Genomic DNA, 27126 nt, shown 5'->3' on the forward strand with positions numbered 1-27126 from the left:
CACAAATCATGCATTTTTTATTAACAATAGTGTATAAAAATATATAATCACATGAACAATTAAAAGAGATCACATTATCACAGTTATAAATGTTTTAAAAGATCTACTGCTATAAGTTTTTCACTGTATTTCTCATTTTTTTTTATTGAGTAAGAAAAATTTCACTACTGAAGCACTGATCTGCTATCAATGTATTGTATATTTTATTTCCAAAAGCAATAAATCCTTCAATGGAGATTAAATTAGTATTGCTTTTAACAATCGAAAGTATACTATTAATTTGTCCAGTTTTAAAAATCCAGAAAAATGAAAATGAACACACTTATACAATTGCAACTGGGTAAAAATCTTTTTTTAATTTTAGAAAACAATTTTTAAATTAATGCATTTCTTGCATATTAATCAAATTTAACAATTTAATTGCATTTTCCTATCTTCCAAATAAATGTACAAGAATGAAAAAAAGAGAACAGGTGGAATATATATGTATAATCAACAGTAATACATAGCATTTTCATTCATTAGGCTCAAGTTTTTCGTTATTTTCATTGCTTTTCAAATCAAAAATACCAAATTAAATGCATTTTTTCCATTTTTTTCCCATTACAAAGAAAATGATGTCAGTGTTAACCAATTTTCTAGCAATAGGTCAATAGTATTATAATCTTATGAAGAGATTTGTTTAAAAAGTATCAAATGTTCAAACCAAAATTACTCGCTGTCAATACCTTTGCTAGTGGACCCCAAGTGTGCCACATGCCAATTAACTCAGTACTTTGGAACTGGCATGAAAATATGGTAATTGCTTGTATGAAATTTGTATTGACAAATCTTAGAAAATTGTTTCAAATTAAGGAATGGAAATCCCTCATGCATAGCTCTGAAACTTTGTCTTAAGATTTGTTGATATTTTTAGTCCTGTTTCAGTTATATCGATCAGCAATTGAAAATTTGTTTTATGTTTTAGATTTCCAAATATTTTGAACTTGAGCATAACTGAAAAGACAGTATTTGTCCAAATTTCTATCTGGTGCAGTAAAATTGATACCTTTTTTTTGTGTTATTACTACCACTGGACGTATACCTCTGCTGACGAAATGTTAGTCCCCAAGGGTATCACAGGCAAGTGGCTCAGTCCTTTAATACTGGCATGAAAATACAGATATTGTTTTTATGAAATATTCAGTGATAAAACTTACAAAATCATTTGAAATTGAAGAGTTTATTTCCCTCATGATCATGCATAGCTTTGATTCATTGTCTGGGTGTGGTTATACTTTTGGTTCTTTTTGGTTATATTATCAGCTCTTTCAACATTCTTATCTAGTTTTGAAAAACCATCGATTTTGGCATCTAGCATCACTGAAAGACATATATGTCAGTAATAGAAATTAATAAAATTTCAGATTTAGGTGGGATGTAGACTAAGGGCTTATGCCACCCCCTTTTAATAAAAAAAAAAGTTTTTTGCCTAAGAAATTGTAACAAATTTTATTTACCAATATGTAGAATTATGCCCCCTCTTTCCTGAAAATCCTGGATCCACCCCTGAAATTAAATCTATCATAATGTCACCTGTAGCAACTGCTTCATCTGTACAATATGATTTCAATTTCTAGCAAATGTATAAAAAATTGAAGGTAAAAACTAACCTGAACTGACAAGATGCTAGAAAAATTGGTAAACATTGATATAAGTTTGGATTTGATTTTAATATGATCAATGCAATATCTGAAATACAAAACATGAAAGTACCACAAAAACTGGAATTCATGAATATAGGTAAATTCAAAATTTTAACCCCATTAACCAAAATAATAACTTAAAAACTTTACAGTACAGAACAACTTTGTTTTTAGTAGAATGGTGAAATTCTATTCCATTTGACTTTAACCAACAGCAAAGACTCTTTATATTGACAGAAATGACTCTCTCTAAATCATCTCAACACAAAAACTCAAGTTGTTTTGCAAAAATCATTTATCTTTAAGTCATTAAGTGCACATCATCTGAGAAATTATACAGGTACTGCTGTTTGAATGTCCCATTAAAACAAAGTTGCACTGTATTTAATTATCAACAACCTTGACCCATTGTGCACTTCAAACATTAACACAAACAGAGTATTTGGTGCAATCAAAGACTTTACACTTATAATCATTAAAAATGTTTGATTTTTGTGCGAAAATTCTAAATGACAAATTTGTGTATTTATAGTGTAACTCTTGATCACTATTAATAGTGTAATTCTTGATCAGTAGTAGATGTGTGTTTTTTTTCACTTTTTTTACATCAATATTATCTAACAAAAATTTTTTTTCCAGTGTGTGTGAAAAAATCACCATCTTGTTTAATGAAAATCAACATTAAATAATCATAATTATGATTAAATATTTTAAAAACATTGATTTAATTACAGTAAGATCATGCTGACACCTAATAATTCATTTTAAATATGATCTCTTAAAACAATTAGCACTAGCCTTTATTTATCTCTCAAGGCCACAAATTTGGAAGACATTTTTTTTGCCTAGGAAATTAAATAAAAAGTCAATGAAAAAGCTATTCTACTGCTTGATTAAAGATCATATTTAAACTTTGACAACTGGTATTATGCATACATTAAAAAAGAGGTACTTTTAGAATTACAATGAAAAAATATGCACCACAGATTCTTTCAAGATATAATTGTAAAAGGAGATATACATGCAGGTAAACCTGTTAATTAAAGGTGTTTAGGGGAGATAAATCCAATAACCCTTTGTCTATAACAGGCATAATTATTTTTTTAATATTTTATGTTTATTTTGTATTATTGTTTTTGAGCAAATATGATTTTCTACCATTCAAATATATGATCAGATAAAAATAATTTTGTTTAATCAAAAGTAAGTGATCTCAATATTTATTTGATATTAATTTAAATTTTGTTTTATAAATATAATTAAGTGAAACCTCCACAAAATTGAATGAGTCCTTTATTAGTAATTATGAAATTAGTCATGTTCAAAATGAAAGGAAATATTTTGGGTTCGAAAATAACCATTCAACATTTCTGGTTAGTTCATTGCACTACAACTGGGGAAAAACTGGTAAAGTCTTCCAAGATTTTGATTCAGATCAATAGTTTATGTATTTTCCCTGAAATTTGTATCAAAACAAACTCCTAAATAATAAACATTCATTATGAATTTGTCACAATTTATCTTCATCCCTGAAAATTTTAACTTCAGTAATTATTAAAAACACAATAACAACAAAATAATTTGCATCAATATAAAACTTATACATGTATAAACATTTACAACATTTAGAATAATAACAAATGTAAGCACTTGTCCATGTCCTCAACAATATCACTGGCTTATATGCAATACACACCATTGTACATAACATACATAAATTTATGGGATGCCAATTTTCATGCATTTTGTGGGTAGAGGGAATCTCAATTCTAAATACTTGAAAAGAAATAGTTTATAACTTTGACAGGAGCAAAACTTTTCTCAAACCACAATAATTGATACCAACCAATAGATGAATGTTTTAAGTAGCTTAATTTCAAAAAAGATAAATGTAGAATAACCGTACAAAAATGTCTTAAAATATTAAACAGCTTTGTAAAAGGGTAAGAAACAAAAAGAATGAGAGGCTGTGTCAAATATTTCTTTCCTGTTTTGAGACGAATATAATTTCTGTTTCAAGACAACTACAAATATAATTTCTGTTTTGAGACAATTACAAATATAATTTCTGTTTTGAGACAATTTATAGTTGTTCTAATTATCCTGCATCTCTTAAAACTGTTCCAAATGAAATATTCTGAGTAAAAATCACCACTTATATGTTATTAATAAATGTAAAGGTGAAATGTGACACAAAACCAAATAGTGCCATTATTTCTAGGATCATTAATAAAATCAACTTAAAGACAAATAAGAAATCAATTTAGTAAAATAATACGAGATAATGAAAATACTGCCTGACTTCTGTAAATTGAGGTTTTTTTCGAATTGAAATCTGAGCAGTTGAGATTGAGAAGATGGACAGGTGTGAACATATTGATGAACAATAATGCTGAATTTATTTTTTAAACTATAGTACTATTTAAAATTACACTTAATAGCTTCTATTGCACTAGTTGATACAACTGTCAACTTCAATTATAGCAGTCACAAGTAGACCTTTTACATAGGATACATATCCACCATTTTTTCACCACAAACACTTAACCATTTATCCATTTTTCACCACTCACACACTTCACCACTTTTCATTTTTCATCACACACACTATGCCATTTATTAAATTTTCACAACTCACACACTTCACCATTTTTCATTTTTCACCACACACTATGCCATTTATTCATTTTTCACCACTCACACACTTCACCATTTTTCATTTTTCACCACACACAGTTGCATTTGTTTATATGGTTTCTGATGTGAATGCCAACTGCTTCAATCAACAATTGACAAGTTAATCAATCTCAATTTACCTTTAAGGATGTACACCTCTGGTGAGCCAAAAATTTCTAGAATTAACTTTTTTTTCTTAACCTGATTTTTGGGTTTATATGACTGTAAAAAAATAATTAGCGAAGAAAAAATCATATGGTGGTGCACTTCTTTTTTTGCTACGGCCCTTTGAAAGTACCCAATTTTGATGATTTTTCCATTTTCATCAATTTTTACCTATTTTTGGGCTATTATTGTGAAAAAAATCATAGTTCCACAATTAAACTTTTTTTTATACTTTCAATAAAGATGAAGTGGACCAATTTGAATAAATTTAACTTAAAAAAACTATAGGTAGGTGTTAACCCTTACCATGCTGAATTGTTTTCAGAAATTGTCTAATTTTCGATTATTTGCAAAAATATGCAAATTATATGCAAATGAGCTGTACCCTGATGCTGATGCATATTGATTGCATTAAATCAAAGATAGGGGATCACGGCGTGGGGTGGTTGGGGTGAGGAGGTGGGGAAGGGTGGGCGGGAATTTGCCCCAAATTTGGTCCTCATGTGCAAAACGCGTCAATTTTTACGTTTTTACGTTCTTTTTCTCGACCTGGACGTCCGAGGGATGCTAATAGATGCATCCAACTGTAGTTTGCATGTAGAGTGGACCCCAGTGAACACATTAATCACAACAGTTGTTAGGTCGGAGTGAAACTGATCTGGGTACACCAGTCTAAAAAAGGTCATTTGCACCAAAATTCTAAAAATTTCCGACTTTTTACTTTAACTGGACCTGCAACCGGAAGTAGTCGTTGCCTAGGCGTATTTTGATAATAAGCACGATCAGTAGTTATATGCCTTGGGGTTTACACTATTTGTCCAAGTTTCAGGCCTCACAACTTCGTGTTTCAGACCTCGAAGGTAAGCCCACCCCTCCAAATAACCCAATTTTGTCCGATTTCAATTTTCCAAGTTCGTATTTGAGCTCAAAATGAACATTAAAAGTGAGAAAGATGACAATTAATGGTGTAAGATTGAGGAAACATGCATACACTTCGAATTAGATGGCATTACGTTGACCTCCAAAAAAATGGAGCGCCATTGGTGCCAAATAACGGTGGTCTGGGTACGGCCGTAATATTACGGCCCCCGCATGGTAAGGGTTAATATAAGAAAGTTTTATCATATTTTGATGCTTTTTTGTGTCAAATTTACCATGCTGTCAATTTTGTAAATTTATGATTTTTCTCTGTTTTAAGAACAAAATGCATATTTTTTCAACGTCTTTGTTATAAATGATAGAAAAAATACATATCTAAGAAATTTGAAAAGAAAAAAGTGATATGGGATGTACATGATTCTGGTAAAATCATTTCTTGTACCCCTCACCCATTTTCTCAAAATTTGGCTAAACAGACTGACTTGATTGGTAATAAAATTTGAAAAATTGATTTCTCAAAAACTACTCATTGTAAATACACAATTTTTTCACAGAGTGAAGTTTGATTATAACATTTTTTAAATTCATTTATATTTTCCACTTGTATCACATAATTTGGAAATAATTCCAGAACGAGATTTCAACGAGACTAAAACGTCAGAAGAATACATCCTTAATGTGAACATGATTAGATGTAAAGAAATAGTCTAAATTTCTAAACTGAAATAATGATGCTTAAGTGATTCATTTAAATACTGAACAAGCTATATGCTTAAGTTTTAATGAAATAATATATTCTGGCAAGTGGTCAAATTCTTTTAAGAGTTTGAGCATGTCTAATACACAATTAGATGTCTGGTAATCAAAATTGAGTTTTTTAATATGGCTTTCAATAATGGGCAACACAAAAAAAAATATGCAGCAAGCTCTAAATGACCCTGAGTATAGACAAGTCTTGGAATGAATTTAAAAATTATGACAGATGATCTAGTGTAAATCAAAACTCATAAACAGACAGATGAATGCTATAATAAATCTTGTAAATTTTGCCCAAATCCTCTTCAAGTATCCTATGGAATACATTATATCTAATAAACATTAGACTTTAATGTGAAGAAAAAGAACTGAATTATCAAACTTTTATTTTTTGTCCTGTTCTGATAAGTGTTTTAACTTTCAAAATCACATTCTAAAGAATAGATAAGATATGTAGCGGTTGTTTACCCATGTTCTTAAAAAGTTGTACTTCCATTAGGAATAAACCAACCAAGAGAAATGAAGAAGCTGCACCAACTCCAAATGGAGCAAGATGGGGTGTGGAAATAAATGATCTACCTTTAATCTAATATTGCTATTTCTTTCAATTTTCTTACAGTTTTTGTTGCAAAAATTTTATATTTTAATGAAAATAATTCTAACTATCAACTGATAAAATCATACAAATTTTACACATCAAAAATATTTTGGCACTTTTTTTCAACTTGATGAGCAAACTTGAATTCCTGTAGCTTATGGAATTAATGAAACTATCAGTCCATACACTAATACAATGCCTTGCTTACATGATAAATTATGACACATATTTAATAATAATAACAATTTCAACTTGGAAAGCACTAAAGACAATTTTGGCATAGCAAAATATCCTTCACCCAATTGCACTATGTACACATCTGGTTATGTATGTGTAGGTAAAATTTACATGTCACATTTAACATTGCACTCTTTTCTATAATATTACACAAGCTTTGGATTCATTTCCTCCTACCATTTTCTTTTTCTGTTTATCAATTGCATTAGCAGTGAAAGCAACATTTTCCATTTTTTGCTTCGATTTCTCATCTGCTTCATCAACAATTCCTGGAAGTGGACGGAACAACGAATTTTTGTCTTCTATCACATCTAAAGCATCATTTCCTTCAAGTTTTGCAGTTTCTTCCAATGCTATGATGTCTTTGGCTTCTTTGAGTAATATTTTAATCTTATCATCTGTGATTGGATGAGTATGAATATATCGGATCCTCCCTATCTTCACTCTGTTTACTGTAAGTAATATAAATTAAACATTTTACTTCTTTTCTAATACTGAATTCGCTTATTATTTTTTTTCAATTCACTTTTACCATTTATTACAAAACTAATTCCCCCTTTAGTTTATGATATAATTTTATGAATAAGAATTGACTGCATCATGCAGTTAAGTTAGCAAATCTCAATACAAAAGAACTACAAAACTGTAATAAAAGTGTTGTCAATATGAACAAGAATGAACATGTTGTCCTCTTAAACATATCCCTACTCGGAATTCAAAGTTTCAGAAAACAGGAAGTAGATGTCTGTGCAAATACATTACAACTCATCACTGTCAAATATGAAGTCATTCTGTTCAGTAGTTTCTGGGGAAAATGTGACCAAAATATTTGTTGGACAAACAGACGGACTAGATGATTGCAATATATCCGACTCCTATAGTATAATTATGACTATTTACTAAGTAAGATATTAGAAGGTAAAATTTCATTGATATTCTATAAAATGGACTTTTAACTTTGGTGATTGTTGAAGATTGTTAAGCTTTAGATTTCTTTTGGTTATTTGTGTTGTTGGGTTGCTTCGTTCATTGACACATACACCACATATTTTTTTACAAAAAACTTAACCAACCATATATATATCTTTGTGTGAACATAACTAACAGATAATAGTAAATCAAGCCCAAGTTACATTTGTGGCAAGGGATAAAACCTACGATCAGGGTAAAGTATACTGGATACCTGTAGCATAAAAAGCCATTTCGAGGTTCTTACGACCATCCTCATATATGTTAAGTGCCAGTCTGCCTAAGAATCAGGCAGTGGTGAAAACATGACAAACAAAAACCCACTCAAGTTGACATTAATGTATGTTCAAATTGTATAATGGTGCACGAATATAACATTCGTTTCCTTTTCCTGTTCTGGTAATTCAAGATATAATTTGGTTGAAATGATAGGCGAGTTTCTACGGTACATATTGGGACGCAACATAAAACCTACCTCCTGGATATAGTAAAACTGTTGCATAAAAACCACCTGGAGGTTCATATGATACCCTTGTCAGGGCTATGTTTCTGTTTATACAGAGATAGCAGATCACAAGTCTATTTTCTTTCTTTTCTTGTTCACTTTTTGGCACAATGATTCCCCAACCTAGTGTATCTCCAACTGATACTGATGATTCAGCTGAAATTCAAAACAAAGAAACTTGATATTTGTCAGAATAACTTTTTTTAATTTTGATCAGTATTAAATTATATTTTTCTTCAGTATAGTTATCCTTATTGTATTATGATTTCCATGTTGATACATAACTTCTACTACTAAAACATTATTGTAGCAAAACTTTTGTAAAACTTATGTGTCACCTATGGATGATGATCTGCAAGCATTCTACTTTTATTACTGTACACAAAATATGAGTGTGGCTTGCTCACAAAAAATAGCAGTTTGTTCAAGATAATTTTCTAAGAAACATGTTATGTTCAGTAGTTGTCGTTGTTGATGTGGTTCATAAGTGTTTCTTGTTTCTTATATAGATTAGACCGTTGGTTTTCCCGTTTGAATGGTTTTACACCAGTAATTTTTGGGGCCCTTTATAGCTTGCTGTTCAATATGAGCCAAGGCTCCATGTTGAAGATCGTACTTTGACCTATAATGGTTTACTTTTATAAATTTTGACTTAGATGGAGAGTTGTCTCATTGGCACTCATACCACATCTTCTTATATCTATCAATGAATTCAGTGTATGCATTCGTTAACACTAATTTTGTTAAACAAAATTTGTAAGGGTTCCGCGGAACCCAGTGTCTCGCCTACTTTTGCTGTCAATCGCAGGCTCAACAAAAATGAGGAAAAAAATCTATAAAAATATTCCTTTAGATACTATGTTTTGATTGTAAGAAGCTTCTGTCAAAGTTTGGTATAAATCCAGGATATTTTATGAATCTAATAAATGTTTTAAAAACTTTAACTGCAGACTGTATTTAATGTTAACTGGAAGAAAAACAAAGTCCATTTATAAGTAAAATATGGATAAACAGGTACAAATTTTAACAAAATTTCCTTCTAGATACATGTACTAGCTTATGATCATAAACAAGCTTCTGTCCAAGTTTGGTACAAATCCAGGACAGTTTAAGAAAGTTATTAAAATTTTAAAAACTATAACCACAGAGTGAATGTATTGTTTCCTGGCAGAAAAACTAAGTCCATTTATAAGTAAAATACGGAAAAAAGGAAATTTTTTTTTAACAAATTAACTTCTGGATACTATCTTAATTATGATCAAAAACAAGCTTCTGTCCAAGTTAGGTACAAATCCAGGATAGTTTAAGAAAGTTATTAAAATTTTAAAAACTTTAACCACAGAGTGAATGTAATGTTTCCCGGCAGAAAAACTAAGTCCATTTACAAGTAAAATACGGAAAAACAGGAATTTTATTTTTACAAAATTTACTTCTGGATACTATCTTATGATCATAAACAAGCTTCTGTCCAAGTTTGGTAGAAATCCAGGATAGTTTAAGAAAGTTATTAAAATTTTAAAAACTTTAACCACAGAGTGAATATTTGTGGACGCCGCCGACGCCGCTGACGACGACGACGGAATGTAGGATCGCTATGTCTCGCTTTTTCGACTAAAGTCGAAGGCTCGACAAAAATGCAATATTCCTCATGATTGAATGATTGACCATTGCTTAATGCCCCATCAGCATAAAAAAAAATGGCTTTATTGCGACAACATAGCATATTCCTGAACTAAAACTTTATCCTAAAGTTTTCATATATTTTTATTGATGATCATGATGGATTGGTGTTTTACATCCAATGGCAAATATAACATGCATATCAGGACAAGAACCTGTTAATTTGATTTGAATATGAACCCTGGTTTGTACTAGACTTATAGGTTTGGATGGATTTTTAACATGCTAGTTCTCAAGGAAGACATGTCATCTGACACATTATCCTGATGCCGAGTCATTGCTCATACTCCTAAATGCTATGTGCTTAGCAGAGAAGCAGCAATTACCAATTTTTAAATATTTGGATTGACCTTGCTTGGAATCAAACCAGCAACTGCCTGCCTTTGAGTTAAGGGAACTACCACAAGACCACCATGGAAGTTTTTTTCATTGATTTTGTTAATAAGACTAGAATGCACATTAGAAACAAATTTCTGCAAATGGAAGAAATGATTGATTTAATACTGCCTAACATTCAGCAGTTTTTTGGCTGTAATAAGGATCTCCAGGTTTGTGTTGGTAGTTTTCTCTCAGTTTTCACTGCCAACAGTCATACTTGCTCTGCTATTGTTTTGGAGGCTCACTTCCACAGTAGTAGAAAATTCTTTGTTTCTGTTTTTTTAACATAGCTTTTTTTTACAAATTAAGGTAGCCCTAAGCTAAAGCTCTTAGTGGAGGGTTGGGTTTTTCTGGCAATGGTGTCCACGGCAGCAAGTAAGTAACATTCAGCAGCAAATAAAACATGCTCATTCAGGATGATAACAGATATAGTAATGAGTGTAATTAAACTTTGCATTGAACTAGATGAACATGCTTGATTGTGTCTTTAACAACAACCACGCTCGATGCATTTACACAAGTATTATCTTTCTACAAGCTGACCATTCCTTGCTCTTTCTCCTAAATGTTGTGTGCTTGGTTGAGAAGTGGCAAGTACCAATCTTAAGAGTCTTGTATGATGGCTTAAAACCAACAACCACCAAGACTTCAAGCAAGTAGGCAACAACAGTTTTTGAAAAATATGTGACCTGGTTCAGATTGCATTATTAAAACAAACATAAACATTTTCTTGTTATCGTGCAAATTCAAAACAAAGGTCTATTTACATCATGTTTAAAGATTTTGTTTATGTTAACTTTTGGTGATATACAGTTTTTGGATCTACAGTAAATAACCATGTTTTTGTGTCTTTCTTTACATACCCTCTCCTTTTGCTAAAAATCTGATGAAATCTTGTCTAAAGTTAGATGACATGGTGACACTGATATCCTGAAAACATGGAGATGACAAAGCTATCCCAGGTGGTGGTACTCCATCTGCCTTGGACCCAAATTTATCTACAATCTGTATCTCAAAATAGTTGAATTCTGTAATAAAAACAAATAAATATATAAAAGCATTGGTCCTTTTCATTTGAATTTTGTAAATTGCATGTGGGGATTTTGAGTCACAAAACAATGCATATTATCATAGTGGATATTATCACAGTCAACTCTATCCCAGTCAACACTATTACAGTGGAGAATATTACAGAGGACACTACAAAGTAAACGCCTTCATAGTGGACACTATCAAAATTCAGTGTTACAGTGCACAATTGTAATAGTGGCCTCGGTTCTATTCTCCACTGTAATACTCTCCACTGTAATACTCATCACTGTAATACTCTCCACTGAAATACTGTCCACTGTAATACTGTCCACTGTACTATTCTTCACTGAAAGATTGTCTACTGTACTATTTTCAACTGAAATACTCTCCACAGATAAACTCTCCACTGTAATACTCTTCACTTTAATATTCACTAGTGTAATACTCTCTACTGAAATATTCTCAACTGAAATACTCTCTACTGTAATATTCTCCACTGAAATATTCTCCACTGTAATACTCTCCACTCACTATTAAGAGAACAATATTACAGTTGACACTACCACAGATGACACTATTACAGTGGATACTACAGTATTACAATGCGCAAGGGAATATTTTCAAGATTTTAATTTAATTGCGAAATTAGTAAAAAATAAACCCATTGTTAAAATTTATCACTTTAGAGTAATGCAGGTAGCAGGATAAGATAGTGTATGAATTTTTCAGGTGTGTTTTTCTATAGAAAATTATAACATTGAATGACCATCTGAGTGACATTTATATTCAGAAAAGGAGAAAACTTAGCATTAAGCTCATGTAATGTGATTAGTGTATTTTTTTTCCTAGTGTTCTGAAAGGCACAAATGGGATAAGTAAAAAGGCATAAACTATTGATCGTCTGGAAGGATTCCTGCAATGATTTTCACCAATATTACTGCATAACCCACTTAATATAGCAAACTTTTTTAGCTTCTGCACTGTATGTATCAATAAAAAAATAATGCATGGCTCAACCAGAAGAAAGCCTTACTAATTTCTTCACTGAGTGGATATGGACATTGCAGGACCTCTGCATCTGTATGTTCTGGTATTGTTACCACTTTTTCTTTCTCATTAACCTTTGATCCTTCTGGGATAATCCAATAGTTCACATTATCCTAAAAAAGGAAACGAAAAACATTAAAACCTAATTAGATATAGTTTAGCTAACAGTTCTGTTTCCCTAAATATACTACTAATAGGTTTTTATTTTTTATTAAAGGAATAGCTATGTAACTTTGAAAGGATAACATCAAACTTAAAATTTTACAATTTTTATAGCAATTTAAAACTACTGGTCCAATTTGTGATCCAATTACATTACAATTTGTGATCTAGTTTTAAATCTTAATTCCATTGTCACGTAGACAATACAAGTTAATTTTGCGATGCTGTATCTTAACATATATTAACAAATTTCAGTACAACTAAATAACTGTTATTGTCTACTATTTAATCAATTGTGATGTATTTAAAACAAATGTTTTGCTTGGGTCCTTATCTTAGAATTACCTGGGTTCTACCTGAGCGATCTTAATTACAACAACTGACCTTTTTTTAAAACAGACCTTGATAAAATTGAAACAGAATTGGTTAATTAACTCATGTAAGATTTTGGTTGTAAACTTAATGATTTTAATAGAATGAAACCATTCTAATTTTTACACATACTCACAATTTCAAATGTAGGTCCAACACATAGTCTGGTGTGCCAAAAAACATCAACTACAACCTCATAACCATTTCCACAGACGGCAATAGTAGGGAAATATTGACTAGGATCATTAGCCATTAGGTATCTTAATCCTATAGGATGATAGTTCTTTGAAAACAAAACTACTGGAAGACTACTTTCAAACACTGAACAATCTAGTCCAACTGTATCACCTGAAATTAAATGTATGCATAAAAATGTATTTAAATTCATTCTTCAAACCTATGATTTAATCTTCTATATTTAATATGAATTGACTGTTAAGTGTTTCACTCCACCTATTGCAGTTCATTCAAATTTCTGATCCACTTGTTTATTACACTACCGTTAACTTCTATCACTACTTAAGGTGTTCATTCATCTTATATAATCACTATTCTATAAAGGTTAATTTCAGAACAGTTTCATAAAAAGTGTTAACATATTATCTCCCTTTACAAAATGGAATTATGATTCAGCTTTTTGGTAGCAATAGACCAGTTCTTAAGGCAAAAGGTATAAAACTCTGCTTAAACTAGATAATCAATACTTTTACAAGATCCAAAATGTAAGATCATACCAATATCTATAAACTACACAGTTAGTTTCTTGAATTTATTTAAGTTTTTAGTACAAGCAACCAGCGATTTCTCAGAGAATATTTAGGTTCTTGAATTTATTCAAATTTGAAAAAAAGCAAAATAATGCAGAAGTTCTTGAATTTATTTAAGTTTTGGATACAAGCCAGAGAATGTTTCAGACTTGATAAATGTATTGCCTTAATGCATGTTATAAATACCTTCTTCATATCTTTGCCCATTCACATTGCCCTCATATCTAGTGTTGTAGAACATGCGACCATTTTGTGACATCCAGCCTACTGTGTTTTCTGTTTTACCAGGATGCTTACTCAAGTCAAATTTGTTGTCGGCAATGCCAATAGTTACAACGGAATCCTCATCTGAAAATAATTTTTAAGGTTCAAACATTTTAAAAATTAAAAGAAGAATGTGACTAAGGAAAAGAATGCCTGTGTGCGATCAAGCTTGCTTTTCAAGCGAAAACGGGACGGACAGAAGGACGGTCAAGGGTAACACTTAATGCCCCCTTCGCCTTGTGGCGGGGATAAAAATCCTTTATTTTAAACTTAATGAATCAGTTCAATTGAGGTTCAAAATGATGACTAAAAATAAATACTCAGTCAACACTTGGTCACCATGGTCACTTTTCAATTTTGACTACCTCAGCCTGATAGAAAACAAACTACAATGTATCTCCAAACTCAAATATTGTTCATTGTTTCCTTGTTCTTACAAATTAATATGAATAGAATTCTTTTTAATGGTTAAAGTGAAACTAAATAATACAATATAATAAAAAAAGAATTCAAGCCAGTCTTTGATGGAATATATGATCTTCTAACTTATCCGTAACGTTAATCTTGTTTTTTTCTTTCATTAATAATGATTTTTAGAAAATTAGCTATTTGAAAACAAAAACTTCAAATATGATCAACAATTACATACTGAGAGTTTTTATATCTAAACAGAAGTAAGAGTTGTCTTCTGTTAGAGGCTTGCAAAACTGTATGGCATGAATTCCCATAGTCTCCGCAGGTAGTGTTATTCTACAGTACAATTTACTCAGGTCAATGTCTGTTGACGGTTCCTTGGGAACATCCAAAACTAAAGCATCAGACTTACGGAACATTTTTATATGAATTTCTGCAAAAAGAAAAAGCATTGTATTAACTTATTTCTGTATGTTTGTAGGTTAATTTCTATATGTTGTTTCTATTTTCTATGCTTTCATAACATATCATTTGTTAAATAATATTCCTTTAAATTTATTAATTAAAAGAAGAATCCAATTGCTAGAAAATAGAAATTTACATAAACGCTAGTTGATAGTTTATATTTGTTTTGCATTGATTGTTTTAGTGTAAATCAGGCCATTAGTTTTTTGTCCATCTAGAGCCTTTTATACCTTACTAAAGGGTATTGGTTTCTTTGGCAGTCATAACACATCTCCTCGTTTATATATTTGAATAGTGCTGAATTATTCTCAAGCATATATGACCAATATTTGATTTTTTCAAATCTTTTTGGGTTGAAACTGTAAATGTTTAATATGCATTCATCCTTCCATACTTCTGATCTTAAAGCATCCCTAATGAAATGCATTGTATCATCTGCCAAAAATTATATCCCTTTTCTACATATATATGTTGTGTACAAGTTATCATTTTGTACAAATTATAATTTGTATTTTGACTTTGTACAAATTGTAATTTGTACAGAAAGTGCCTGTACAAATTACAATTTGTACAAAATTCAACTAAATTTCACTTATAACTTTTACAATAATTTATAGTATGGATTTTGTTATAAAAAAGCATTGATATACACTATAGAATTTTTATTCAATGACCACATAATAAACCTTATTTACAAAATACAAAAATACCCAGATGGAGACAGGAAATGTAATTGATACATGCATGCCAGTTAATTCTGTTAGTACCATAGAAATTGGCCCCATTGACAATTCTGATAGAATAATATAAAAATTGGCCTCAGTGACAATTCTGATAGTATAATAGAAATTGGCCCCAGTGACAATTAGGATGACACTGTCGTTGAAACACCAATCATATGTGTCAGGAACCGTGCGATGTCTGGCCAACAGATCCATGCCGAAAACGAAACAGAAATTATCAGAACTTGCTGTGGGGGATAATGTCATTATACCAATTCCTCAGTATGATGGTGCTCCAACAGATCCTCGAAATATCTTATGTGTAATTATTGAATCTGGAGAATTTGGGTACCGCATTAGAACAGCTGTAGGAATTTTAACAGGATATTTTTCGAGAAATCAAATTGAGGCTGTTAAAGACACATCTGTATTCGCAGCAACGGTTTCTGAGCCTAAACTTTCGCTATGTGAAGCAGTTAAAAATCTTCCAAAAACTGGTGGCCAGGGTTTTCTGTCATGTAAATGCAAAGGGGGAGCAGAACTTCTAAATGTAAAAGTAAAAAAGCAAAAGATGTTGTGCAATTCCCAATGCCATAACTCTCTCACATGCTCAAACGAATGATACAGAACTATTTTTGTATTTTGTAAATAAGGTTTATTGAGTGGTCATTGAATAAAAATTCTATAGTGTGTATCAATTCTTTTTTTTATAACAAAATCCAAACCATAAATTATTGTACAAGTCATAAGTGAATTTTAGTCAATTGTGTACAAATTGTAATTTGTACAAGCACTTTTTGTACAAATTACAATTTGTACAAAGTCAAAATACAAATTACAATTTTTACAATTTTTGTGTACAATTATAATTTGTACAAAATGATAACTTGTACACAACATATATATAATGTTATCTTTATTAGCAAAAAGGAGCAATTTCAAATTTCTCTACTCTATTGTCAACAAACCTCTCTTTATACAATCTTCAATGATATGTTTGGTAGCCTCTTCTACAGCCTCTTTAAATACTCTGTCTAAATTATCATACACCTCTATCATTCTGTTGGATTCAACATCTACTGAAACTTTTCGACCTAAAATAAAGGACATTCTAATGTAATTTTTATGTAACAATTTTTTACATTGGCTAAATTCATAGTCAAATCCACAGTTGACATGTCGTAACTAAGGAGCAACTATTGAATGATTAGAATAACAAATGATACATTACTTCAATATAATTGAAAATAAAACACCTACTTAAAAAAAACATTTTGATGTGATTTCTATACAAATTAGAATCGTAGGAGTAATATAATATCCATCAGTTTGATATTTTTTTCATTTGTATGACATCATGCTTAGCCATAGACATTAATGCGCCTAAACCATTCATGAAGTTTCGCAGAATTTTATATTATGTCAAATTGGTCATTTTTCCAGCTCTAAAGTATATTTTTTGTTGTAATGCATTAGATTTGTAATCACAGCACTGTAGTTGAAGAGGTGCGGCCATCAATAGACTATTTTCATATCACTGTTTTCAACTTCTAAATACATAATTTTCCAACAGGTTACTCTGTGGTAGGAAATTCTTGTACTTGGTCAAGTGAAAGCAACTAAAAAGAGTGAAAATCAAACTTACAATCAGTGCAATTTTGGGGAAAAATTTACTATTTTCCAATGATTTTGTTGTGTATAGAAAACATAAAACAGTTGATTTTTTTCCCCTGCAAAACCCTGTTCCATTCACAATTTTTCAAAATAATAAAAACTTTGCAAGAAGAGTTCATTATTATTTTTACTCAATTCAGATATTTGTGAAAAGACCCAAAAAATGAACCAACTTTATATGATACAAAATTTGTATAAGTAGCCATATTCTTACAGTTTTGGTCAAGCAGCACCAGAGGATAGAAGCCTCCCTCGGGTTGTATGATCATCTTTGCATAGATAGTAACGGTATTCTTGGTAACAAAACACAACACCAACTGTGATTCTTTGTCATTGTATGCCGGATTATCTCTGGAATCTGGATGGTAGTGTACTCCCATACCAACTCGGTCATTTTCTTCTACTGTGTTTACTAAAATTTTACAACATTTTGTTTAAGCTTATCATTAAATATTATGAAGTAAGGCAGGACTTCATAAATTACAGAACATTAATAAGGTCCTTTTTGATTTTATCAGCTCTTCAACATTTGTATTAGCTATTGGATTTTCAAATATTGTGACCTCGTTCATCACTGAAAAGACATTAATTGTGGAAATGTGTATTTGGTGCCGTCAAATTGGAATTGTTAAGTTTATTAAAGAAGTTATTTGTTCTCCTTGATTACTCTAGTTTATTACAAGTTCTTCTTCTATTTTTTCTATATCTATATTAAAATAGTTATGTAGCCTTTTATCTATCATATTCAAGTAATTTCCGTTTTTTCTAAGGTCTGCCGAACTTCTGCTATAAGCTTCTGAAAATACTTTTCCAAATTCAAATGGTCCCAGACTTCAGAATAACAAATGTATACCAAATATCAGTCTTTTAGGGCATTTCCTGACTTTCAAATAGGCAAGAAGAACAAATATTATCTTTCCAATTACAAATTTGAACACTCATAGGGTCAGTCAACTAATTTTTGTGTAAACGTGAAAAACTAAATTTTATTTCTTTTGGACTGATTGCTAGTGTTTATTAATATGTAGTTCTCACTGATATAAATGGAAATAGTTTTATTCATTTAGATATTCTGTAGAAGAAAGTTTTTTTAGTTTTGAATTCAAATTAACCCTTCATGATGGAGGACAATTATACTTAAACTCACCTTTGCCATCAGCAGTCCATGTCATGAAGTCCCGTAATATTTCACATGTTGGTGATGGCTTTAGAGGACTACAATCACCAATTCCTACTGATGCTGCAGCCCCATCAGTAGTTTCTTTGATGTATACCTCAAAATGAGAAAAACCTGCAAATAGAAATAAAATAATAATAATATTCAATTACTATTCCAGGCAAAAAAATAGTCATTCATGATTCACTTTCAAGAAATGAAGGGGAAAAAAATGTTATCAAAAGTATTATAGAACTGAAAGTTCTGAGGGATTTAAGTGGCCAAATATTCTTGGTTGCATCTTTTAGTGCAAACCCCTTTCTATCTTTTGTTTTATTATTATGTCATCATTTGCAGACGTTTTCAACAAAAGTAGCCAGTTTAGAATGACAATGATTTTATTGTTATATACTTTGAAGTTAAGTACATTTGTCATTCACCGTTTAAGAATCTAAAGCATTTTGAGTATATTTTCAATAGCATACACCAAAATTTTGTGATTGGCTTACAAGACTTTAACAAATAGTCTGACATAATTCTTGTTTTAGAGTAAGATTCATAAAATTACCCAATGTCCTTGAGATTCTGAAACAGTTAATTATTCAAGTCTTTCTAGCATAGCTCCTGTCATCTGCAATACTGATCATTGATTAGTATGCGATAAAAAATGAGTTAAAGATTTACCCCTGACAATTAACATTTCTTCCATCAGCAACAATTCTACAGTCAAAATATAGAAAGTGGCAATTTGATTACCCTTCAAACACTTTTTCATAAGTTTTAAGGTCATATAAAAATATTTCTAAGCAAAATCATTTAAAGTACAATAAAAGTAATTGCCTTCATTTTTTATCAGTTCTATGCACAAATTTACCTGATTGTCATTAAGTTATATAAAATTATTAAATCCTTTAAACTAGTCTTATAAGGGGAGATAATTCAGTGATTATTTCACCTCATTTGTATGCTTATGAATTACATGTTTCTTTCAGAATAGGGGACGGACAATCAGACAGACTAATGGATGGACAGCTGCACAGACAGGAAAACAATATGCCTTCATCAGAAATGCTAAAAAATAAACATTTCAGAACCCGGGAAACATTTATACACAGAAAAAAATAGTTGTTTCAAAAACACACAAAAGATTATATCTATAATGTTTTAAATAAAGAATCAAGTTTGTGACCTACATGATTTACAAAAATTTTATATAGCTTACTCATAAAGAGTGGATGGTGACATGTTTCCAAAAAGAATGAAGGCTTTGGAAAATAACTTACCTGAACACAATGGCTGAGGACTCTGTATTGGTGCTGTAGCAATAATTTTATCTTTTGCCTTGTCTAGAATAAACATGTTGTTTGACATATCAAAGTGTACTGAAGGGTCAGACATCCAATGTAGCATATTTTTCTGTAGAAATAAAACAAATTAACCCGGTAATATTTTTTATCAAGTTTGAAGAAATGTATTCATTACTTAAGGATTTTTTTATAATACATGTAAAATTAAGTGAAGCCTCAGTAGTAAAATGTAAAATAACAAAAATACCTACCGGGTAACTCCAAGGGAAATCCAAAATGGAAAGTCCTTTATAAAATGGCAAAAATCTAACTATTGGAAAACAACTGTCATATTCCTGACTTGGTACAGGCATTTCCTTATGTAGAAAATGGTGGATTAAACCTGGTTTTATAGCTAGCTAAACCTCTCACTTGTATGACAGTCATATAGAATTCCATTATATAGTAACTGACACTTTTCAAAGTTAATGTGGATTCATTTATTTTCTTCGGTACAAGCACCAAATTTTGTGGTTTATATATTGGGAAAATTGCATTTTGAATTCCTGGATATTTGATTTCGTGGGTACAAATAACATAATTCTCATGGATTGAAGAAAACTGTATGTTCATGGATAATTGATTTCATGGTTTTGCCAAAGTCTGCATACTATATAGATATAGGAAGATGTGGTATGAGTGCCAATGAGACAACTCTCCATCCAAGTTAAAATATATAAAAGTAAACCATTATAGGTCAAGGTATGGCCTTCAACACGGATCATTGGCTCACACCGAACAGCAAGCTATAAAGGGCCCCAAAAAATTACCAGTGTAAAATACTAGTCTATTGAAAACTTGTATTTGTTGAACATTTAAATTCATGGTTCACATATACCTCAGAAATAAAAAAAATTATATCCAACCAATAATAAAATTTATATCCAATCAATAATAAAATTTATATCCAATCAATAATAAAATTTATATCCAACCAATAATAAAATTTATATCCAATCAATAATAAAATTTATATCCAACCAATAATATAGGGTTATTGCATGAATATTGGGGAATATTGTCCAGAGTAGAATTTTATATTGCACGAGCTTGCGAGTGCATTATATGTTCTACGAGGGACAATATTCCCCAATATTCATGCAACTTTTTATTGTATAGCAATATAATATTTGAAAGTAAAAATTGGTTTAAACTAAGATTTTGTCGTTGATGACGTCATAAATTTTGAAGATTTATTGCACTAGTGCAATATTATAATTTATTGCACGCTAACTTGTGGTTACTTTCTGTGGGAAATATTATATTGCTATGCAATAATAAAATTTATATCCAATCAATAATAAAATTTATATCCAACCAATAATAAAATTTATATCCAATCAATAATAAAATTTATATCCAACCAATAATAAAATTTATATCCAATCAATAAGAAAATTAATATCCAATCAATAATAAAATTTATATATCCAATCAATAATAAAATTTATATCCAATCAATAATAAAATTTATATCCAACCAATAATAATGAATCAACAGTAGATAATATATATCATTTATAGTTAAAAGGCCTTATACAAGGTATTCAAATTCTCAAAAAAACAACTTTGCAAACTTAAATCAAAACTAGATATATAGTAGCACAGGAAAACCTGTGTCACTCAACTGGTATGGTATGGTCAATGTTAAGAATGGATCTCTCCAAGCTAATAAACCTTATAATAACCTTTAAAACTCTGGAGGCAGTTGAAAGTTTTAAAAGGACTAGAAATTGTTGTTTTAAAACAACCTTTAGAATAGTAATGATTATGCAAAAAAAAAAAACAGTTTACAACCAAAGTGAATTCCAAGTAATTTTAGAAAAGCTCTCATTGCTAATGTTTAAGGAAAATAACACAACAGCTATGAATAAGTTTTAACATAATATTATATTTAAGATGAAATGGTTTCATTACTATGCTAAAAACATAGCAGTCAACTTTTGAGAGGAAGCATACAGATAAATTTGTAATTATAATATGAGCACACCTATTCTAGCAATGCATATATACTGTGGTTTCATTTATTTTTGTGGCTACCAAATTTCATGGATTGATGAAAATCATATTTTTGTGGATAACTGATTTTGTGGTTTCCCTCAATAATAATTAATCAATGGTATGTTGCATTTACAATCCTAAGAAATACATACTTCATCAAACTGTGGACTACCAAAAACTGCTTGTGGCCACATGATCCCTAAATCTATTGGTCCATTCTCAAGTGTTATGGTAGGCAGAAACTTACTGTGGTCTGTTTCAAAGTGGTACCTGCATAAATGATAACAGAAATTCATACACAGGATCTAAGGAAGGTACTTCAAAATGTCAACTATGGGTGGGTGTCCATTTTTTTTTGTACAGTAAAAATGTAAGTGAAAATTGCTTCTCTAGGTGGTTTACCCGGTACATTCCATTTTCAAACCCTGGTACCCTATATGTTTTGATGGAACAGCCCTAAGGAAAATCTATCATTTTTGTTTATATATCAATCACATTACTTGTAATTAATATTTTACGAGGAGTCATGTGAATATTAGAAAATTATGTAATCTCTACACATGCAGTGAAACCGGTCTTAACCCATGGCCAATTGAAGCTTCACTTACCAGGATATGAAAAAAATCTTTTAAAGTTACTGTTCTGATAGTTATTTACACCAACCAATGAAATTTCTTCTTCCAAATTCTTGAGTGGGTGTATAATTCAAATAAAACTAGAGTATCCTGAAAAGGTCTTCAGAACAGAAAGTAGAAAGGAGCCTTGTCAGATCTTTGTAAATGAAGCATGGACACAGGATCTGTATTCCCGATTTTAATCATATTTTTCTTACCTTGTAGCTACAGGTTTTCCATTCTTCACAAATGTAACTGTTGACATTTGTTGTCCAAAGTAGGTTACACATACTCCAAACACATCACCTGTCAGAAACAGAAAGTTTGATTCAAAAAATGATTTTGAAATAGATGATAGAATTTGCAGGCAGATCCCTTGTTTTATATACAGTTTATATTGATTTACTACTGAATATGCACCCAAAAAATATATGAACATAATGCTCAAAAAGGAGATCAAATTCTAAATTGACATGTACTTGGTGTAATTTATCAATTTGACCCTAAATTTTATACAAATAATTTGTTGGTTAACCTTGAAACCATATTATCATTATTTCAAAACTTTTTATGAACCAATCTCCAGTTGTGTTTTATGAATGAGTTTCACCGGTTGACAAAATAACATAGGCATTGTGACATAGGAAATGTGCCGGAAAGTTCATAAATTTGAAAGTCGTCTATTGCAATACATACCTATACCAAACTTTTCTCCATATGTGTTTGCAATCTCTTTGTGTGATGTGTAACATTTTCCAGTATCGCTATGGTAACCAACAGTGTTGTTCCAGTTACCTGGATGAGCATCATCTTTGATGTCTGGGCCAGCAATACCTATAGTAACCTTGCTTTTGGTTGCTATGAAAAAGAAATAAGAATTATTAATGACAGAAAAACTAACAATAACTTTGAAATCATTACAAAAAAGAATTGAACTGGTAATGTGGATTCTGTTAAATTTGTTTTCCAATTCTGATGAAATCATCTTTTATATGAATAAAAGACGTTGGGTATTCACTAACTGGACAGCACCCAATGACACCAAGAACAAAACAAATCAGTCTTCCACAGACAATAGACAAGTGGCTTATACAATATGTCAATCCCTAAATTACCCTATCTATACAAATTTCATTGTTCTGTATTCATAAAATTTCAAATTCACAATTTTTTTTTTCATTGGACTTTGGAAGTTCATGTTTTGTGGTTTCCTCAGCTTTTCAAAAAAAAAAACCCAAAGATATAAGATTACTCATATATTAAAAAAAAATATATTCATATATAGTATATCATATATCAGATCAAAATATATACATTTCCATTATATTATAAGCATGGTTTTTTTTTAAATGTTCCTTATCATATATTTAAATTATAATATATGAATATCATAATATATATATGAATATTAATTCCAAAATATCAGAAGTATTTATAATATATCAATAACATTTTATTATCATATATATCAGAAAACAATATAATACAAATATGTTTTAAATATATCCTTGTCAACACACCATATTTGACTCCTTTTATAGTTCAAGCTATTCTCTCAGTCTTTGATTTATACCTTGATAAGTATTTTCTCAATGGATTTATGAAATTTGAATATTGGTTATCAGCTGCTGCTTCTAGTTTATACAAATATGTGATGAAGGTAAGATATCCTTTTTGTTGCAAAGGTGTGAATCATAAATTTACTAAAATCAATGTGTTAAAATACCATTTAGGTCAAATACATCAATTTCGACATATGTATATGATGTCATAGTGACAGAACAATAGATATTTCTGCCCAAAGTGTTCAGATGATATCATCCTGTGCATTTATCAAAATAAGATTGAAATGAATATGCAATTTTTGATTTTTTGCAATTTCCTGCGTAAAATATAAATTGCTCTAAATAATGCCTCCTCCTTTTAAAACTGAAAGTTGCCCTAAACATAGAAGACATATTTACCACTTGACATTAAATAGGCAGCAATCAATCTATCAAACTCAAACGTATACAAGCAGTAAAATATTGTTATGCATATTTAACCAATATCCTTTCTATTCTGTTATAGGGGCCTTTAAGTGGCTGAGTGGACTAAATACTTCACCTACTGCATACCACTAGTCACTAATAGACTAGGATTATAAGAATGTGGTATGATTGCCAATGAGGCAACTATCCACCAAAGTTCAAATGAAGTGGATGTAAGCAATTATCCACCCATACCATATAGTCAGCTAGGGATTGCCAGTTTTCCTGCCAAAGGTCAGTGGTTCTCTCCGGCATTATGGCTTCCTTTCCCCCCAAAAAATTGGCAGCCACAATATAGCTAAGATTGCCAAAAGGGGATTTTAAACTGTAACAATCAATCAATTAATCAATCAACATATTTTGTCTTTAAACTCACACAGTGATCTAATCTGTCCAAAGAAGTAAGGATTCTGTGGTGTAAGGGGTTTAAGATACTGAAGAAAGTTACTGGTCTCTGAGTACATCTTAAGCTGTACATCACTGATGTGTCCTGGTACTGGCTCCTGGTCATTGTAAATTATGTCACCAGCGCAGCGATATAAACCTGAATTTTCCATATTTTCAACCTGAAACATGAAAAAAATTGATAGATTATAGGAAATGTTCTGTAAACATCAATGGGACAGCAAACAGCACAAGTTTACCAAAAACAAACATTCAGAACTATTTTGTGAAATTATTTCATTAGAAATGAAATAGCACAGAAATTCTCTTCCAATTCATATTAAAAAGTAATAAGGTGCAGAATGTTGTTCTTTAAAGACACTCTATCAGAAAATTAAATACAAATTTTACTTTCCAAAAACTGGGACTTTACTTTTGCATTGATGGTGATGATATATCTATCAGCAATATCAAGTTTTGCACTGGATAATTATCCTGTTAAAGTTGAAATTTGCATATATGTGTAGGAAAACAAAATTTTTGCAGTATGATTAACCTGTAGAGACTATAGAAAGGGATTTTAAGCATTGACACTAACAAAGACTGAAAAAGTGAAAAGTGTTGTAGTTGCATAATGTTAATACTCTATTAGATGGGGGTATGCAACCATGTTTTTAGCACATACCATCAGCCGAGACTAGACACATTTTCAGTCTCTTTTTTTGTTTTTTCCTGTTTCCTCTCATAGCAATATTTTTCAAAACCACTTGAAGTCCAAAAATGCAATACAGTTATGATTGTTTAATGGATCTAAATGAACACCAAAAGTTATCTAAAAAAATTTATATTTCAAGGAATGACAAGCTTTCAGAATTCTGTGCAGGGCACTTGAACATGCACATTATAGAAACATTTGAAAACTTCCTGGAATCTATAATGACTTGAATAAAAACTTTGAAGACTGTACAGATATATGTCTTTAAGCTTTAAATTATACTTTTATCATCACATACTCCCGAATGGAACTGAAATGATAGATGGGTCTATTTGGGTCTGTGGTAATAACTATGGCCCTGAAAATCATTCAACATAAAACTTCCAGTCAAATGATGTTGTGTAAAAATGCAACAAACATGGACAAAAGATATAAATACATGTATATACAACAATCTGTTCATCCATTCTTTGAAGACATACTTTTCTTAAATCATAATATTCGAATAATATATAGGACTGTAAAAACAGAAGAATTTGGTGAGCACCTTAGGTGACAAGTCATTTGACACTGCTGCAGACAAGTAAAACAAACATGCAAAATCCACTTGTTAAAAACAAATACAATGTACATTATAACCTTTTGAGAGCTCATGATGCAGCACCATGTACATTATAACCTTTTGAAAGCTCATGATGCAGCACCTGCCTTATGTTATAATGTTTTGTGGTTAAATTCTACATATTAATCATATACATGTACACTTAAATTGATAAGCCGTATAATCTGTGTGTTTTCAGCATGTAAATATAGTGTTATTGTGTAATTTGTATTTATCTCCATTTATTTGTAGATGATCATGTCAATTGCAACCTTAACGCAGTGAATCATTTCTTAGGTTATTTGGAATATTCAAGGGAGCATCTTATCCTTTAATTCCTTAATTTAAGCTTTCTTTTTAAAGTTATCTATTTTCAGGACAATTGTCAATGCATTACAATCAAGATCATCACTTAAGGAGATCTAGCAGACATCATGCTTTATACTTCCTGCATGGAGTTGGATTATGCAGAGGGTCTCTTTGGTTTAACTGGCCAAATAATTAAATATCATTACATTCTTTTAAGAAATCTCTGGTTTTTTAAACAATTCACTAGTATCAGTTTAGTTGTCACAAAATCTTGAATCAAACTATTAAGATATTTAAAACGTACTCAATAAACCTAAAACTTCTGTCAATTTTTTTACTATCACTATCAGCAGGTGCTCTGTTCTGTTACAAAATCAAAAGTCTATAAAAAATCTTCGTGTTAACATTGTCAGCTATAGTGCTGTTATTTAATTTTCCATAAATGAACTATTGAAATTAAATCTAAAACGTTCATTGTTGTTTAAATAGGCTATGAAATACGATAACAAGGAATTTCCCTTGT

The 27126-nt window shown here is 30.6% G+C and overlaps 1 protein-coding gene across 1 annotated transcript; it reads right to left on the minus strand.

Moving 5' to 3' along the window:
- On the minus strand, positions 1-27126 carry LOC127724025 (uncharacterized). The gene is made up of 16 exons (XM_052230775.1): positions 26908-27126; positions 24971-25160; positions 23261-23422; positions 22783-22870; positions 22103-22220; positions 19887-20019; positions 18595-18738; positions 17662-17859; positions 16742-16867; positions 14822-15019; positions 14095-14256; positions 13278-13489; positions 12594-12720; positions 11392-11556; positions 8441-8626; positions 1-7448 (listed from the first exon to the last, which is right to left on the minus strand). The coding sequence occupies exons 2-16, from the start codon at positions 25149-25151 to the stop codon at positions 7135-7137; spliced, it is 2514 nt and encodes an 837-aa protein (XP_052086735.1). The 5' UTR covers positions 25152-25160; positions 26908-27126; the 3' UTR covers positions 1-7134.

This window comes from Mytilus californianus, unplaced genomic scaffold (genome assembly GCF_021869535.1).
Source record: "Mytilus californianus isolate M0D057914Y unplaced genomic scaffold, xbMytCali1.0.p SCAF_14, whole genome shotgun sequence".
Taxonomy (NCBI): domain Eukaryota; kingdom Metazoa; phylum Mollusca; class Bivalvia; order Mytilida; family Mytilidae; genus Mytilus; species Mytilus californianus.

What these genes read in the sequence shown, in the direction of transcription:
- LOC127724025 (XM_052230775.1), bottom strand. Translation starts at nt 25,151, where the DNA reads ATGGAAAATTCAGGTTTATATCGCTGCGCTGGTGACATAATTTACAAT. An exon ending in TCCTCAGCCATTGTGTTCAG is followed by an intron (nt 18,739 to 19,886) that starts GTAAGTTATTTT and finishes TTCTATTTGCAG; the next exon opens with GTTTTTCTCATTTTGAGGTA. An exon ending in GGTGCTGCTTGACCAAAACT is followed by an intron (nt 16,868 to 17,661) that starts GTAAGAATATGG and finishes CCTTTATTTTAG; the next exon opens with GTCGAAAAGTTTCAGTAGAT.